The 17,372-nt window shown below is 38.1% G+C and overlaps 1 protein-coding gene across 2 annotated transcripts in view; it reads right to left on the bottom strand.

Annotated features, from left to right (window-relative positions):
* The window catches only part of LOC148951086 (uncharacterized), a 205,307-nt gene that overhangs the window by 80,328 nt on the left and 107,607 nt on the right, over window positions 1–17,372 (bottom strand). For both annotated transcript variants that reach the window (XM_089090134.1, XM_089090135.1), the window contains exon 7: window positions 4,766–4,970. In XM_089090134.1, coding sequence (XP_088946260.1) covers window positions 4,766–4,970 — 205 coding nt within the window. The remainder of the gene's footprint in view (window positions 1–4,765; window positions 4,971–17,372) is intronic.

The following is a 17,372-nucleotide window of genomic DNA, read 5'->3' as shown; positions in this document are numbered from 1 at the left end:
GGAAGTCCAGCTACAGATTTTAAAGAAATTAAATGAAATGTCAATAGAGCTTAAAAAACTGGGATCCCTTGTGCGTAAAGGTAGAAAAATTATCTATGGAAATTTCGTCAATTTCGGAATCTCTAAATAAGAAAATTTGTGAAGTGGAAAAAGGATCGGAAAATACAGATGCGGAAGTTCGTGAGCTTAAAATAGAAATTGCGAAGAATAGAAAGATAATGGATAGAATGGAGGGAGATCAAAAAAGGTGTAATGTGATACTGTAAAATTTTGACCCAAAGATAAGGGGTTCTAGTCTAAAAGAGCACATTCTTAGATGCTGAAATGAAAGGTGCCAGGTTTATGCAGACAGATATTAAAGATGTTTTTCGTTTACCTTCAAACCAGAAAGTCAAACCAGTCGCAATTAAATTAGCGTTTATGGAATTAAAAAAATCCATATTTACTTCGGCTGCACTTTTCAAAAGGTTTCATTTGTCAGTTGCCCCAGATTATACTTCTTTAGGTTTATTGGCACGGAGCAAGTTGATACCAATTTTAGAAGCCACGCGTACGGAAGGCCATTTTCATCCAAAGCTGAGGGGTGTGAGACTTTTCGTGGGGGATAAGATTTTTGCATACGATAGTGAATTGGGTAAAGTGAAAGAAATTTATCGAGAACAACGGAAGGTTATAGCAGTAGAGAAAATAAGAACCCATGATCATCAGAGTTCCGATTTAAATCGTAATATGCGCACGGGAAATGAAGTAATGGTCAATGCAAGTTCACTAAGTAACGAAGGATCAAAATCAGTCACGCGAGGGAAGCGAATGAAGTCCAAAAAGAAAAACATGTGAGTGTTGAAGTGGCTAGCCCTAATGTTGATTCTAAAGAACCTGGTACATCTTAAGCTCGTGGAAATCAGATTATTTCGCGTAAGAGAAGCGGATCGGTAAATTCGGCTGCTATTTGCCTGAGTTTAGGAAGCGCTGCTTCTGTATTTAGTGTAGAAGATAGGAAATAGGCTGCTTTTATTTGTGGACAGTATTATCCCCCTTTTAGCCAAGAACCTGCGGTGGATTTAGCTCAGCAGAGTGTGAGACGGGGCAAAAAAAAATAATAAGAACACTAGCCCTGTGGAGCAGGATAAAGGTTCAAAAAAAAGTGATCGAGAAACGGAAAGAATTAAGGATTACGAATAGTTTGGGTTTCACCAAAGAGTGCAAGCTCCAGTTTTTTATTAAGTACATCCTAGTTGGGAGGATATAGCAGTGCCTGGGAACCAGTCGAAATTACCAAAATAGGGAATACAAGGGCATAGTTAATCGTGCTCAAGTTTTGGTATTTGGAATTTACAAGGTTATAGTAGGGAACAGTTAGAAAATTTATTAGAGTCAAGTACATCAGCCGGTTGTGAAAGTTGGGATGTTGTGTGCCTTGTCGAGACGTAAAATTCTCTAGATGAATTTTCGTTGTATGAAGACTTTGATGTTTTTTAGTGACGTAGAAAAGTCTTGGCAATTGGCAGACACTATGAAGGAATATCCGTGCTTCTAAGGAAGGGTGTATTTAATTTATTTCGTAGGCTAGAAAGTGAGCCTGAAAATTTATTATGGTTATTATTATCAGTTAAATATGTTCTCCTTGTTGTGTGTGTTGTTTATTTGCCTCCGAAGAATACTTCTTACAGTCGGGGAGATACATGGAAATTGGTTGTAAATGGAACTCAGTTATACAAAAGAATGTACCCTTGCCGTAATTTTATTTTTCAAGGAGACTTCGATGTACATACAAGTAAAGAGAATGAGCTGCTGGCTATTGAACCCGTTGTAAATGAACCAGGTCATAAGGTTGGTTTGGAGAATGAATGTGAGTATGTTTTCCCTAGTAGGAAAAGTAGGGATAGGCCTCGGAAATTAAATAGATGGGGAAGGAATTTAATAAATTTTGTAAAAAGGAAAGGTTAATAATTATAAACAGAAAGTTGGGAGGAGATTTCGGTGTGGATGATTTTATGTGTTATAGTGGGTTTAGCCTGAGTTTAATTGATTATATTTTATGTAGTTTTTTTCTCTGGCCCCGGGCTGTCGACCTCAGATTCCTAGAGTTGGCTGGATCTGACCATCTGCTAGTGAGTATTATGCTGAGAGCGTATATTCGACAGTCCGAAAGGGGAAAGGAAAGGTCGACGTGCAACGAAATGATCCGTAAATCAGTTTGGATAGCCAAGGAGAAGGAAGATTTGGTTATAATAGAACTAGAAAGTGAGGAATTTCAGAATGATTGCCATTCGATTTTGAATTTTTCAGAACCAGCTGAATTGCACCAAGTTGTTTCGGTACTTACAGATATAATTTATGAGAGAATCAAGCCTTTATCTCAGGATAAAAAACATCCGACCAGAAAAGATGAAGGTTTTTCCGATGAGGAATGTAGGCAGAAAAGGGAAGAGGTAATTAGGGTTTTCAGGCTACTTAAAGCAACAGACCCATTGGATCAGGAAACGAATTTGCGCAGGTTAGCTGAATATAGGAAACTAAGGTCAGATTATAATAGGGTTAAAAGAGTTAAAAAGAGAGAGAGGCATATGAAAATTAATGAGGAAATTAAGAGAGTTTATAGTGTGAATAATTCAAGAGAGTTTTGGTCGGTTGTTAAATGTTCAATCCAGGGCACGGGAATAAGAGGTGACGTCCCAGCAGTTGAGACGTGGCCAGATTATTTTGAGAATAGAGAGTCAGAATATGTTAGGGCGAATGAGTCGAATGGTTCAGAGGATAGAGAGCCCGGTCTAGGGACGGCAACATATCCTTTAAGGCAGAATGATTATGATTTAATTAGGCCTGTATCTCAACAAGAAATTTGGGATCAGTTGAAAAGGATGAATGGAAATTCGTGTCCAGGAACAGATGGCATATCTAAAAAAGTTCTGCAGTTAGGAAGGTCAACTTTAATACCCATGTTGGCTGAAATTTTCTCGTTTGTAACAGGAAAAGCTTATTGGCCTCGGTTATGGAACATTCCTGTAGCAGTGCCTCTTTTTAAAAAAAGTAATAGGAAGTTACATGAAAACTTTAGGTCTATGTTTATGGAGAATGTGGTAAGTAAGTCGTTTTGTAAGGCTCTGGAATTTAAGCTAAGAGACTGGTTAGATAAGGAGGAAATACTTAGCCCAATGCAAGCGGGATTCAGATCGACATTCAGCACTATTGACCATATTTTTACTTTGGATGCATTGAGAAGGAAATATGCTAGAGGAAAAACTGGCGGATAGCAGAGAGAACCTTCAGAAGCAATTAGATATAATAAAAAATTATTTAGAAAAGAAGGAGTTAGAGTTGAACGCTAAGAAATCAGTAGTATTAGTATTTAGGAGTAAAGGAGATGTTGATTGAGAGGTTCATTTTAATTTTAGAGGAAAGGTTTTAGAGGTTAATGAGGAATTTGTTTATTTGGGTGTTAAGTTTAGTGCTTTAAGGGGGATGTCTAGGCATGTAGAAGATTGTAATTAAGGGGTAAGAGGCTAATAAATATGCTTTTGAGTAGTAATTTAAATCAGCTAGCTGATATTAGAATCCAGAAAAGAGTTTTTCCAGACAATAGTAGCTTCTAGTCTACATTGTGGCTCTGAGGTTTTGGGTTTTGCTAAAAGAACTAAGCTAGAAGTAGTTCAGCTAATATATTTTCAGAGAATTCTAGGCTTGAAGGGTTCATTTAGTTCAGTGGTACTGAAAGGAGATTTGGGGCTTTTTCTTTAAGGAGTGTTAGATTGGTTAGAATGGTAAAATTCTGGGAGAAGATAATTAGGCTACCTAGAGTTCGGCTTCTTAAGGCAGCTTATTTGGAGAGCTTGAAGGATGGTAGACGTGATTCATGGTCAAATCAGGTTAAGAAAATACTGGACCTTTGTAAAATTTCGGAGATGTGGAATGAAGGAAAAGGCCTCATGGGTGAAACCGAGTTAGTATGGTAGAAAGTCCAGCGAACCCTAAATGACCAAGAAATCTAAGAGTGGCAAGCTCATAAGGACCAATATATGTCTTTGAGGTTTTACTCCCAAGCCAAAGACGGTTTGGGGGAGGAGGTTTATCTTAAATTTGGGTTGAATGAAGAGGATTTGAAGAATTTGTTGTTGGTAAGAGGGGGTAGTTTGGATTTAGGTGAGAGAAGGAAATTTTTGGGAAAGTTTAGGCTGGCCGCTGGCCCTTATTTCTGCCCAATGTGTGGATTGGTGAATGAAAACTTATTTCATTTTGTATCTGAGTGTGAAGAGCTGTCTGAGTTGCGGAATGAATGTTTCGGACGAGTGTTTGGGAGCGAATGCTGGTTAATAGAGCGGATGGCTGAGAGGAACGCATGTGCTATTAAACAGTTGAGTAAGTTTCTTCGTTTAGGGACTAAATATAGGGAATCATGTTTGAGGGGATAGCCTGATACTATTTTTATTATTTGAATTTTATTATATGGTGTTTGTTGGTTAAAAGTCGAACCTTGGTGTGTTTCTTTTTTTTTCGTTTTGTTGTTCTTTTTCTTTTTTCCTTTTTTGATTTTTACTATCTAAAGTTGTATTTTGTTCCTGAGCGTTGGTTTGTAGATTGTATTATGTGTTGCTATGGCCCACAGGCTTTTTGCAATAAATCTTATCTTATCTATCTTATCTTATCCTTTCTGTCATTATAGCCATAGAGGGAATGAACCAAATTTTTCGTACAGCTTACTGTTTGAGTTACGGTCAGTCAGAAGAGTTTATTAATAGATGGATGACAAAATAAGGTATCTACTTACCTTTCTTAACAAGTCCAATGACATAGGAGTCTATTTCTATTACGGATTTTTCGTTTCCAACCTCTTTGGCCATATCTCTTGCGGTCTTATAGTTCAAATTTCTGGCAGCTATAAGAAAACTACTATTTCGATGACTAAGAATTTGAGGTACACAACCACTGAAGTTTCTCACAGCAAAGTGGAGGTCTGTGTTTCCATTGATGTCCTTTAAAAAGGAAAATATTTGTAATGATACACATTAAGAGTTTATTAGATTAGTTGTACCATCTACAACAAGCCATTTAGATATCGAGCTTTGTGTCAGTGTTTATGAAAAGTATTTATAACAATCCGTGAACTCATGCGATTACTCCTTTTATTACCCTTCCTCCGTTTTAATACTCTTTTTATACTTTTGCTCTCATATCTCTAAGAAGGAGTTATTTCATGCCAGATCAGTAAGTTTTACGACAAGTTTGGTAAATTTGTCTTTCTTGTCATATTTTCAATAACCATCAGATAAGACTGTATCAAATAAGTTTGACCCATTTTAAGAGATGAGCATTTGTAAAATTGGTTGTTTCTCATTTTCTTCTTTTAAAATCACTTCATTTTTTCTTGTTTTTCTTAAAGAATAGATTATGGCTTTCAAAATATCTTGAATAAAAAAAAAAAAAAAAAATTATCAGACTGAACGAAAGAATATCATTAAAACTCAAAACAAACAGAACTCAGGATAAGTTGTGGGTGGGAGACTTCAAACTAGCCAAAAGGCTCCATGTACATGCTACTAATATTACTACTACGATTACTGTAACTAATAACACTAACAGCATTAAAGTGAAACTTTTATGGGACGTCTGGAGGATGTTTTAATTAAACGAAAATATTATTTGCACGCAGGTTTTCGAAAGGGCATATAAGCGATGTCGGTACTTGTCAATTAGCTTAACCCACGCGGTATATTATATAGGGAAGATGCTTAAGAAACTAGTCAACCGGGTTTCTTTCAATAGAGAATTGGATTGCAGGCCGTAGTTTGTCACTGCGTTTATAATATTTAAACTTTTGTTTTTTGGGGGGTTTAGGGGGTAAAAGGTACCTAGGTTAGGTTGCGTATTTAATATTTGCAATGCTTTACCCCCCCCCCCCCCTCCCCTTAATGTGCACATATACAGCAGAAATTTGTTTCTAAGCTGTTATATTTTCATCTTATTTTCTTTTTTTTCATTAGCATTAACCAAACTTCACTTCTTGCGTGGGTTCCAGCTCATTGGCACGTACTGCGATATCCTAAATATCAGAGACAACGCTATAGCGTTGCCTATAGTAAAGGCCATTCGGCTCCAATGTTTTATTATTTGTTATTTATTAATATTTATTCCCCAGAGGCACTTCATATGGAAGGGGTCATCGTAGAAACTTCGGAGGGGGATCATTCGATTGGGAATCGAGAGTTCTTGTGCGCTTTTTAAGGGTCAAAAGTTATTGAAGCTCCGGGGTTAACGCAACCTCCCAGGACCCAGGGACAGGTGTTGTAAGTTATACTCTGGGGATATTTCTGGTTCTTATAGAAGGGATAGTCGTATAAACTTCAGAGAGGGTTCATTTGATTAAAAATAGAAAGTTCTAGTTCACTTTCAAAGAGTCAAATAAGACTGAAGGTTAATTAGAAAACCCCCATGCCCTTTTCCCCAAACCCATCCGATAAAAATTTTGAGATAGCCATTTTGTTAAAAATAGTTCAAACATCAGATAATAAAAACTCCGAGGTTGCCACAAACCCTTTTTTTTCACTTTGATATTGATACTTTAGAACCAGTTTTGATACTTTGATGAATACTTGATTTTTCTGTTTTTAAGTTTGATTTTGAAGTAAGGATTTTTAAAAACCTGAAACTTTTTGCAATCAAAAACGAACAGAAATTAACTAAAAAAAAACTTTCCGAAAAATAAGTTTTTCAGAGAAAAGTAAAGGCCATTTTAAACTTAAGCTCGGCAGATACAAATGCCTTTTAAAATTCAAACTCAAAGCGACCAGAAATTACTATTAAAGAATAAATGAAACCCAAAACGAACAGGAATTAAATAAACAATCATAGCAAAACATACAACAAGTAATAATATAAATGAATAAATGAATCTCAAAGCGAGTAATGCATAGATTGAATATGAAAATCAAGCTTAAAAAAAAAAAATATTTTCTTATTGAAATATAAATGAAACTAAAAACGAACAGAAATTAAATAAACAATCAATACAAACAAGCATACAATAGATATTAATTTAAATTAATAAATTAAATCTTAAAACGAGTGACACAAATTGAATATACAAGTCAGGGTTGAAACGAACCAAAATCACTACAAAAAAGAGCTTGGGTATGACCTCCTTCTCTCACTGTAAAACTCTAAAACGTAATGTGTCATTGGCGATTTACGGAAAATTATATTGGTCTTTAACATTCTTGGGAAGTACAAACAACATCAAATTGAATATTTGATACATAAAGATATTAAATGTTTAAAGATCCATCAGTTCGAGAATGTAGTTTACTGTATTTTTATTTTTATTTTCAATGCTGTAAGAACTGGAAAAGAAAATATTTGTAATATAATCCGTTTTCAGTTAAGCGCCAATGACGCAGTAGGCTTTGGGTTCTTATCAGAGGCAAAGCTGTAGCGTTGCCTATAGTAAAGGCCATACGGCTCCAATGTTTCATTATTTATTATTATTATTTATTTTTTTTCCAGAGGCACTTCACATGGGAGGGGTTGTCGTAGAAACTTCAAAGGGAGCTCATTCGATTGGAAATCGAGAGTTCTAGTGCTCCTTTTAATAGTCAAAAGTGATCAGAGGGCAACTAGCCCTTCCCCCGCGCCCATCATCCCCCCATACATATCTAATCAAAATTTTGAGATAGCCATTTTGTTCAGCGTAGTAGATTTCCAAATACAAAATATATTTTTGAGAAGGACACTCCCCCACAACCCTCAGGGCAAGGGTTTTAAATTATGCCCTGGGGGCATATAAGGTTTTTAATAGAAGGTGTTGTCGTAGAAACTTCAAAACAGGCTCATTCAATTGGAAATTCAAAGGGCTAGTGCCCTTGGTAATAGTCAAAAATGATTTGAGGACAACTAGCCCCCCCCCCCCCCCCACCATTTCCCCAAACACATCCAATCAAAATTTTTAGATAGCCATTTTGTTCAGCGTAGTTGATTTCCAGATATAAATTGTGTGTTTGAGGAGGACACTCCCCCACAACCTTCAGGGCAAGGTTTTTAAGTTCTGCCCTGGGGGCATATAAGGTTTTTATAAAAGGTGTTGTTGTAGAAACTTCAAAAAAGGCTCATTCGATTGGAAATTCAAAGGGCTAGTGCCTTTTTTGTAGTATAAAGTGATTGGAGGGCAACTAGCCCCCTCCCACGCCCATCATTCCCCCAAACACATCCAATCAAAATTTTGAGATAGCCATTTTGTTCAGCGTAGTTGATTTCCTGATAGAAAATATGTTTTTGAGGAGGACACTCCCCCAAAACCCTCAGGGCAAGGGTTTTAAGTTATGCCCTGGGGGCATATAAGGTTTTTATAGAAGGCATTGTCGTAGAAACTTCAAAAAAGGCTCATTCGATTGGAAATTGTCGATTGGAAAAATTAATAGTCGAAAGTAATTTGAGGGCAACTAACCCCCCTCTCACGCCCCCCTAATCCCTAAACACATCCAATCAAAATTTGAGACAGCCATTTTATTAAACGGGGTTTTAAGTTCTAGAAATTAGGTCTTTGAGGATGACAACTCCCCCACAGCCCTCAGGGCAAAGGTTGTATGTTATGCCCTGGGGGAATATAAGGTTTTGTATAGACAATGTTGTCGTAGAAACTTCAGAAAGGGCTCATTCGATTTGAAATTTAATTGGCTAGTTCCCTTTTTAATGGTCGAGAGTGATTCTAAGGCAACTGACACCCCTTCCAAGCCCACCATTTGCCCAAACACATCCAATCAAAATTTTTATATAGCCATTTTGTTCAACGTAGTTAAAAGTTCTGCAAATTATATGTTTCTGATCTATAATTGCAAATAATAACATAATTGTTATTATTGCAAATAATTGCTATAATAACAAAATGATCGCAGAACTATAATTTGCCATATAGTTCTGATCATTTTGGGTTTGAATTATTATTATAGGAATTTATTTATGCTAGTCTTTGGTTTAATATGGCTCTTTATTTTTATTTGAAAAATTGTTTTCGAAAGAATCTTTTTAATTAATTCAAGGAAAGCGCAACAAAAAGTGATTTTTTTGTTATCTAAATTCTCAAACTTCCGATATTTTCAGCACAGTTTTTTATTATTCATCGTTCAGGAAAGGCCTGATACATCTACGTAAAAAAAAAAAAAAAAAAAAAAATCAAACCAAAAGTTCCTAAACACAAAGAGAAAGTAGCTTTTGGGTCGGCTCCACCGAAGCAGGTAATTAATCTTTTTCAAACCAAAAGATAAGCAACTACGAGCGTAGAAAATACCACAAAATGAAAACAACATAATAAGCAAAGTGGTAAAAAAAAATTACAATATGCAGACGGCGAGAGCCGCCGTTTACCCCCCCCCCCCCAAAAAAAAAAACAACAACAACAACAGTAGAACCCTATCAGGAGGTCCTGACCCTCACCCCTGCTGCCATCTACAATTTAGTTTAATGCTGACGGGACATAATTTATTCAAGGATTATCGATCGAGTCTAATGTGGGTGTGTCAAGGTCAATCGATCTGTTGTTGTTGTTGTTTGGCCACGTGCGAATGACATGAGGGGTGATTTACATAATCGATGGTGGAATTATTGATTCACGAGCGTGGGGAATTATGAAACAATATGGTCATAGAGTCCCTAGGGAGAAAGATTACGTAATCGCTCAATGACCTCTTTTTCCAAGATCGATTTATTTGTTGTTTCTATGTGTAATAACTCGGGGACGAAGGTTGCACATGCGCATTGAATTCTAACGGGAACAATGTTATTGATCTAGGACTCGATGGGGAAGTGAATTTCCGTGGATTTACATAATCGCTAGGGGAAATTATTGATTTACGAAGGGGGAATTAAGAAACAAACATGGCTTCATTGTTGTTTGGCTAGCTTAACCTGAGAAATTGATTTACATAATCGCTAGGGGAAATTATTGATTCACGAAGGGGGAATTAAGAAACAAACATGGCTTCATTGTTGTTTGGTTAGCTTAACCTGAGAAATTGATTTACATAATCGCTAGGGGAAATTATTGATTCATGAAGGGGAGAATTAAGAAACATTAAGGCTTCTTTAATCTTTAGGCCTGAGGGATTTATTTATTATTGTTGTTTTTGGACAAGTGCATGCTAGGGGTGAATGTCAAGGTGTCCTGGAATAGGAAACAGTTAGATCACATGTTTCCTTCTCAGCCAATCAGAGAGTCGGATACATCCTCCTTCTCGGCCAATCAGAGGCCTGCTTACATATGATTTCCCCGTTACATAACAATTCACCCTTGAGATTTCGTATATAACGGGCATGCAATGTGATTAAATTATCAGAATGTTTCAGAACACAATGGATAGAACATATGAAATTATTGATGAACTTGAAGCCTTGGCCGCCACAATTAGCAATGTAAGTCCTGTTTTCATTTTTTATTTTCAAAATAAAATTGTTTTCCGTGGTCACCCTCTACGATATTTGGGTAAACCCCCCCTCCCCCCTAGACCCCCATCACTCTCTGAAGTTTATAATATATAAAAATCTTAAAAGAAGCTCTTTTTTCGCTTTTTAAACACCAACCTTTCTTCCCCCTCGGGTGACTAGCATAAGTCTATTTTCTATAAATTATGTATCTTGTCTAAAAACAACTGTCAACTTTCTGTCATTCCCTTAATATACAGTCTGCTATGGCTTGACTTACAGATTTTTCGCTACGATTTAATTATCTGATAATTACTGACACCCCTTTAAAGTACATCCGGCTTTGATAAATATACCAGAATTTGGATAGCGGCTTAACCAACGGTTTCTCTGCGAAGGATAGTTTCGCGTTAAAAAAGAGATTGACAATGCATCATGTCTAACACCTCCATTTTAAGATTAAAACAAACTGTTTCGTCGCGTGAAAAGTAAGGGGGTGGGTTTAAGAAAAAGATACATTGCTTTATTATGCATAAATTGAATAGCATTTTTACCCTATCTTTCGGTGTGGGGGGAGGGGATATTTTTCCATGCCTTTTCCGTGGGGGTTATTTTCCGTGGGTTGTTTTTCTGGGGGTGTGATAAATATACAAACTAGGCCGGCTTTTGAACGGCTCAGTGAGTCTTATTTCTCAGATTCAAAAGGACGCGATATCTGTCGGTGGGGAGAGGGGAGATTTTTCCAAGTCTTGTCTCAGGGATATTTTCCGTGGGGGTTATTTTCCGGGGGCTTTTTTTTTCTGGGGGTGTGATAAATATATAAACTAGGCCGGCTTTTGAATGGTTCTGTGAGTCTTCTTTCTCAGATTCAAAGGGATGCGATATCTTTGGGTGGGGGGAGGGGATATTTTTCCATGTCTTTTCTCAGGGATATTTTCCGTGGGGGTTATTTTCCGTGGGCTGTTTTTTTCTGGGGGTGTGATATATATACAAACTTGGCTGACTTTTGAACGGCTCAGTGATTCGTATTTCTCAGATTCAAAAAAGAATGCAATTATTATATTTAACGAAATTTTTTTACGCTTTTCTTTCTTGGCGGTAAATTCTGTGTCTAAACAAAATTACATGAATTAGGGTACTAACTTGCTTTATATAAAAAAAGGGGCCAATTAATTCTAGACTAAATTTTCCTCTTCCTAGTAAGGCAAAGTATGAAGAATGTCTGACCCCTACACCCAAGAAATCAAAAGTGGACGAGACACGAAAATACATAATTAAGTAAGACAGCTTGACCCCAAAACAAGTGCATCAATCTGTGCAGACAACACTGCAATCAGGACGAAAACTAAAGAGTAAATGGACAGCTGCTTACTATGGACTACCTGTCTCGACTACACAAAGCCCGCCACCGATGGTGCAACAAGTTTCGCCTGGACCTTCGGGCATTCAAATACTGCAGCCTGGATATGCAAATGTAAGCGTTTTTTTCCTACCTATTATATAGAAATATCTATCAATTTCATCCAACTATTATAGGCCTTTTCCACATGCAACATTTTCGAACACTGCGTAAAAGTATATCTCAGTGTGAATACTGATTGATTTTTTCTCCCCAAAGGAAATATAATGTTCCCCCTTTTGAATCACGTCAAGTGCATGCAGTCGCCCATTTGCTAAATTATCTTAGTGAGGACAAAAAAAGGCGCTATATTCTGGTCATTGTAGGGTTAGGTAGTTTCTATTGCAATATAAACGAATGGTTCGCCATGCCTATACAAATATTATAAAAAAAAACTATATATCTGAATTAGTTGTGTATCATGAGAGGGGATGGCTATCCTTTTCAAATCATGTGTTTTTTCCCAGAGCAGATAAAGAGTATTAATATGAAATTTTATTTGGAGGAATTTTTTGAAAAAAATAAAAACATAATTTTTCATTTTTTTAACCTTTAGCTAAATTATATTATTTAAGCCAAAAAAAAAAAAAAGGCACTATATTATGGTAATAGTAGGGTTTGGTAATTTATATTTCAATATAAACGAATGGGTCACCATGCCTCAAAAAATATTATAAAAAAAAAAACTTTATATATGAATGTGTTGTGTATCATGAGAGGAGATGGCTATCCTTTTCAAATCATGTTTTTTTCCCAGTGCAGATAAAGAGTAAGAATATAAAATTTTATTTGGAGGAATTGTTTGAACAAAATTAAAACCTACTATGTCATTTTTTAGATTGTAAATATCTTATATTAATATATTATATACCACTGGTTCGAGAAGTATCCTGGGGCGGGGAAGCGTTGCGAGAAGCGCTGCGGGCCCTAGAAGCGCCACAGGGATGCGCCACGGGCCAGGGAAGTGCCGCAGAGATGTACCACGGGCCTGGAGATCGACATAGAGAAGCACCACTGGCCAGGAAAGCTCCACAGAGATGCGCCACGGGCCAGGGAAAGCGCCACCGAGATGCGCCACTGTCCAGGGAAGCGTCACAGGATGCGCCACGGGCCCCGACAAGCACCACGGGAAGCGCTGGGGAAAGCAATGAAAAAAAAAACAAAAAAAAAAAATTGAAAACTTTTAAAATAAACGAACAAATTTTTGCACTCTATGTAAAACAATAGTTTGTCTTAATTTTAATTAACATAATTTTATTTAGCAAAAATAATACAAAATTTAAAAGCAGTAGGGGTGATTTGAACACTTTTAAAATAAACTATTTTTCATCTATAGTGTCATATCTTAGATTATATTCAGTTGTATTAACAATATGTTATTAAGCAATAATAATCCAAATTTTAAAAGTAGTAGGGATGATTTGAACACTTTGAAAATAAGCTATTTTTTCATTTGCAGGTTGTCCTGGTTCCATACTCCCCATCTCCCCCCTGCTCGTCAGTTGGAGAAGGAGAAGAAGATGCACATGTGGAGCTCCCCAACAATTCACAATGGGATGATTTACATCAATCATTCCAGATAATATTGACGGGTTTTTAGATGATTTTTTTTAAATTTAGATAGTAGCACAGTTGAACTGGGGGACTTACATTTGCTATGTCAAAACAAATTGAAATTTTTTGATGATTTTACCCGGGATTTAACAGGTAACCCTCCAACCTCCGATACCCTAACGACTCCACTTCGAACAACTGAAGTGGAACATTCGCCAGATATTGTTGAACAGCTTGGGGGAGGGGGTAATATACAAGAGGGGGAGGAGGATACAACTCTCCCAGACTTTCAGCTGTCCAACAGAATTTTAAATCATATAGTTGTTTTCACTGCATCGTTTGGTGACCCTTTTAATTCGCTTTTGTCTGGCAATTTTGTTATGGATCCTGTAGAAATTGTGCACAAATATGTAGATAACATTCGTGCACGTCTGGAGAACCAACGTCCGGTGTGGGGAGGTAGGGATTCAATTAAGGTCGCCGGTGTTCTAAAAGTGTTTTATTTAAATGAGGGGAAAACTAAAGTTTATTATAATTTCGTAAATTCAGAGATGCGGGTTTTTTATCAGAAGTTGTAAAATTTCGAGGGAGTTTTTTCGAATGTGGTGGATCACATTATAGAGCCTCTCGATAACTTTAATGAAAATGGAAGTGGCTCATTCTTTCTTTTTATTTAAAATTTAAGCGTTAACATTTGTAAAATAAATAAAGATTTTATTTTCTGCGGGGGGGCTGGTGGGGGATATGAAAGGGATACAGTTTTAAATTATAATCCAGATCTAGAGGGTTGTAAAGGTGTCCAGAAGATCTGTTTTGAAACAGGCCAAAAGTGTTTCAGATATGCTTTCATCATCTCAGCATTCGACCCTCGAGCTCGGGGCACTACCAAGACGAATGGAACTCATGGGGCTGTACTGGGGAAGGAAAGGTCCGTGGTCCCATGTTAGATTACTCGTGCCGAGAAGTGACAGTTACAGAGAAGCTTAGAGCCCCGGATCCTTTTGACAGTTCTCCTGCTAACTTAAACATCTGAGTTACTTTGTTACTGGTCGACCATGACTTTGAAGATGGGCCTCGTTCAGTAACGACGGGGGTGGTCTTCTCCGTAAGAAGCCCCTCAGTTGATTTGGTTAAACACTGGGTTTGGTTGTTATACACACCACCTAGTCAACCGAACACAATCGGTCATTTTAACCCTATCACTGACATTAGTAGAGTTATGAGGGAGGGTACGAATAAGGGGACCTATTTCTACTGTCCAACATGCCTCTCTAGATTTTGGACTGAACTAAAGTTACAAAATCATATGAGGCATTGTAGCCGCCACGGCTACCAGACAGTGGAAACGGTTTCAGGGGATAGGGCCATTCTACGTTTTAAAAATTTTCAAAACACCCTCCTCCAGTGCAACAAAATATGTTTGGACTGTGAGAATAAGCTGGTGGGGATGAACGACCCCCAATTAACAAACCGGGTCAAAGAAACCCTGACCAGCTTGGGGTCAGATATACAATCATAATGTGACAATTCTATAACCCGTCGATTTGTTGATGTATATGACACCTGGGACGTTATGCATGGATGCCTATACCATACCCGAATTATATTTTGTGACATTGCTCATGACGCTCTTTTTCGTGTGAGACAAAACCATCCAATGGTGTTGTCTGCAGAGGATCGTCTCGCAATTAAAAATCAAAACAGCGGTGAGATTGGGCCGGGTGAGTTGGCCGCGGTGGAGAAGGGGGCTAACGGGCCCCGTGGGGGGCGGGGGACAGTTAGAGATCATGACCATGGGGGGCAGGAAAGAGCCTCGGGGGGTAGTAATTTTAGAGGAGTTGCGCATCAATCGTGTAATTTAAATGTTAGCCAGCAGTTTTTTATCCCTGTTTTTATTCATAATTCCAAGTATGACTTTAAATGGATGGGACCAGACAGGGCACTGAGGCACCGGGCTGGAGGGGAAGTATAGGGTTGATATTTACAGAGTTCATTTATCTATAACATAAGTCACAACTCGGCTGAGAAGCGACTAAGTCTTAAGCTTACATGGTAAGTATAGGCTCATGGACATATATGCTGGACTCAAATTAGGTGTGTAGATTACGATAGTTTTTTCACCAAGTCATTGAATCAATTGATTCAAGTGCAAAAAAGCTACAATTTTGATAGCTTTCCCTTGCTTAAACAGCACTTTCCAGACAGTGAAATCTATGACCTGTTGACATGCAAAGTTATATATGCGTACGATTATTACTGTTCTGGCGCACGCTTAAGTGAGGAGAAACTACCTCCAAGTGAGGCTTTTTACAAGTCACTGACCAACAGTGAATGCACAGCCGAGGAGTATGAGTTTGCCAAGAAGGTGTGGTCCAAGGGGGATTGTAAAAATGGGTGGGATTATTGTAGACTGTACTTGGCCAGTGACGTTCTAACTTTGTTGGATATAGTCTGTAAGAACACATACCAGATCTATTCAGAGTTCGGGTTAGATATAGGTTATTATTTTTCTACGCCCCATTTAGTGATGTATTTAATTATAAAAATTAGCAGGGAGGAAATAGGCCTAATCACTGACGTAGATCAGCACCTTTTTGTAGAGCGTTCAATGAGGGGAGGGTATGTTTTTCATGTGGACCGTGTCTTGTCAACCGATCCGAGCGGACAAAGCAGCGGTGCAAAGTCAAATGCAGTGTTCTTGGACATGAACTCATTGTATCCCTCGGCAATGTAACATTACTCTTTGCCGTGTGGGAACTATCGATGGCTTGAGAATCCTTATTTGGTCCCTGACATGAACACCGCTGAGAAAATTGGGCTGCCAAGACGTATATTTGAAGTTGATGACCACAGTCCACGGGTGCTTCACGTCCCTGAAAATTCGTTTGTTTTTCCCGTTATCAATCGACTGGTGAGTAGGAAATCGCTGAGCCCCTATACTCGATCATTGGTTGAGGATCTGGGGATGAACTGGACCCCCTCCAAACAAAAACTGATTGCTGATTTGGACCCTAAGGAGAATATTGTTGTTAACCCTGTGCTTTTGCATTGGTTGGTTAGCACTGGTTTCAAGATCACTAACATACATAGGGTCCTGAAGTTCAATCAGCGACCCTACTTGAAAACGTTTATCGACACCTTTGTCGATAAACGCTCTAGGGCAAATTCAAAGGTGGAGAAGGAAATGTATAAGCTCATTCTAAATTCAGCGTTTGGCAAAATGTGTACGGCGTACGGAACAGATCTCGCTGTGACGTCGTGACTGACCCTCTAGAGTGTGCACGAATTATTGCCGACCCCAATTTTACATCATTCACGAGCATAGAGGCCGGCATGGTTCTTCTACACAGGCGAAAGCGAAATCTAGTACTGAACAAGAATATCGCAGGCGGTAGTTCAGTACTAGAAATTTCAAAAAAGCTCATGTTGTCGTTCTTTTACAATGTGTGCAAGGTGCAATGGCCACGGGAGGGGGAGGTTCAAGTTTACTATGGTGATACAGACTATCTGCTGTTAAAGGTAAATGGGACTGAATTGGATTTATTGGGTGATTTGCAAAAGGGGGAACATATCAGCTCGCGGATGGATTTCACCAACTGGAATCCATCACTCTACCCTGAGCTGGTGAAACGTCAAGCCCCCAACCAACTATTAATGTTAAAATAAGAGACGGGGAGTGATTTGATATCCAGGGGGGTGTTCCCGGGTCCCAAAGTCTATTGCGTGGAAACTCATAGTGGGGAAGAAAAGAAGGCGTGTAAAGGGGTGCCAACACATTTTGTAAAGAGCAATTTCAACATGAGTGTGTACAGAGACTGTGTAGAAAGTAGCCTAGTGCCGAGAGCACAAGTGCTTGCAATTCGCTCTCTACAGTATAGAAATTATACTGTGAGAGTGGAAAAGAATGCAATGTCATGTATATCTGACATGGTCTATGTGCTCGAGAATGGTGTGACTGTCCTACCCCATGGCCACTACCGTATTTCAGACCGAGTTGAATGCATTGACTATCGCA

This window comes from Artemia sp. Qi Xiang Cuo, chromosome 6 (genome assembly GCF_049724085.1).
Source record: "Artemia sp. Qi Xiang Cuo chromosome 6, ASM4972408v1, whole genome shotgun sequence".
In the NCBI taxonomy this organism is placed as follows: domain Eukaryota; kingdom Metazoa; phylum Arthropoda; class Branchiopoda; order Anostraca; family Artemiidae; genus Artemia; species Artemia sp. Qi Xiang Cuo.
This window is presented reverse-complemented; position numbering and strand designations above follow the sequence as displayed.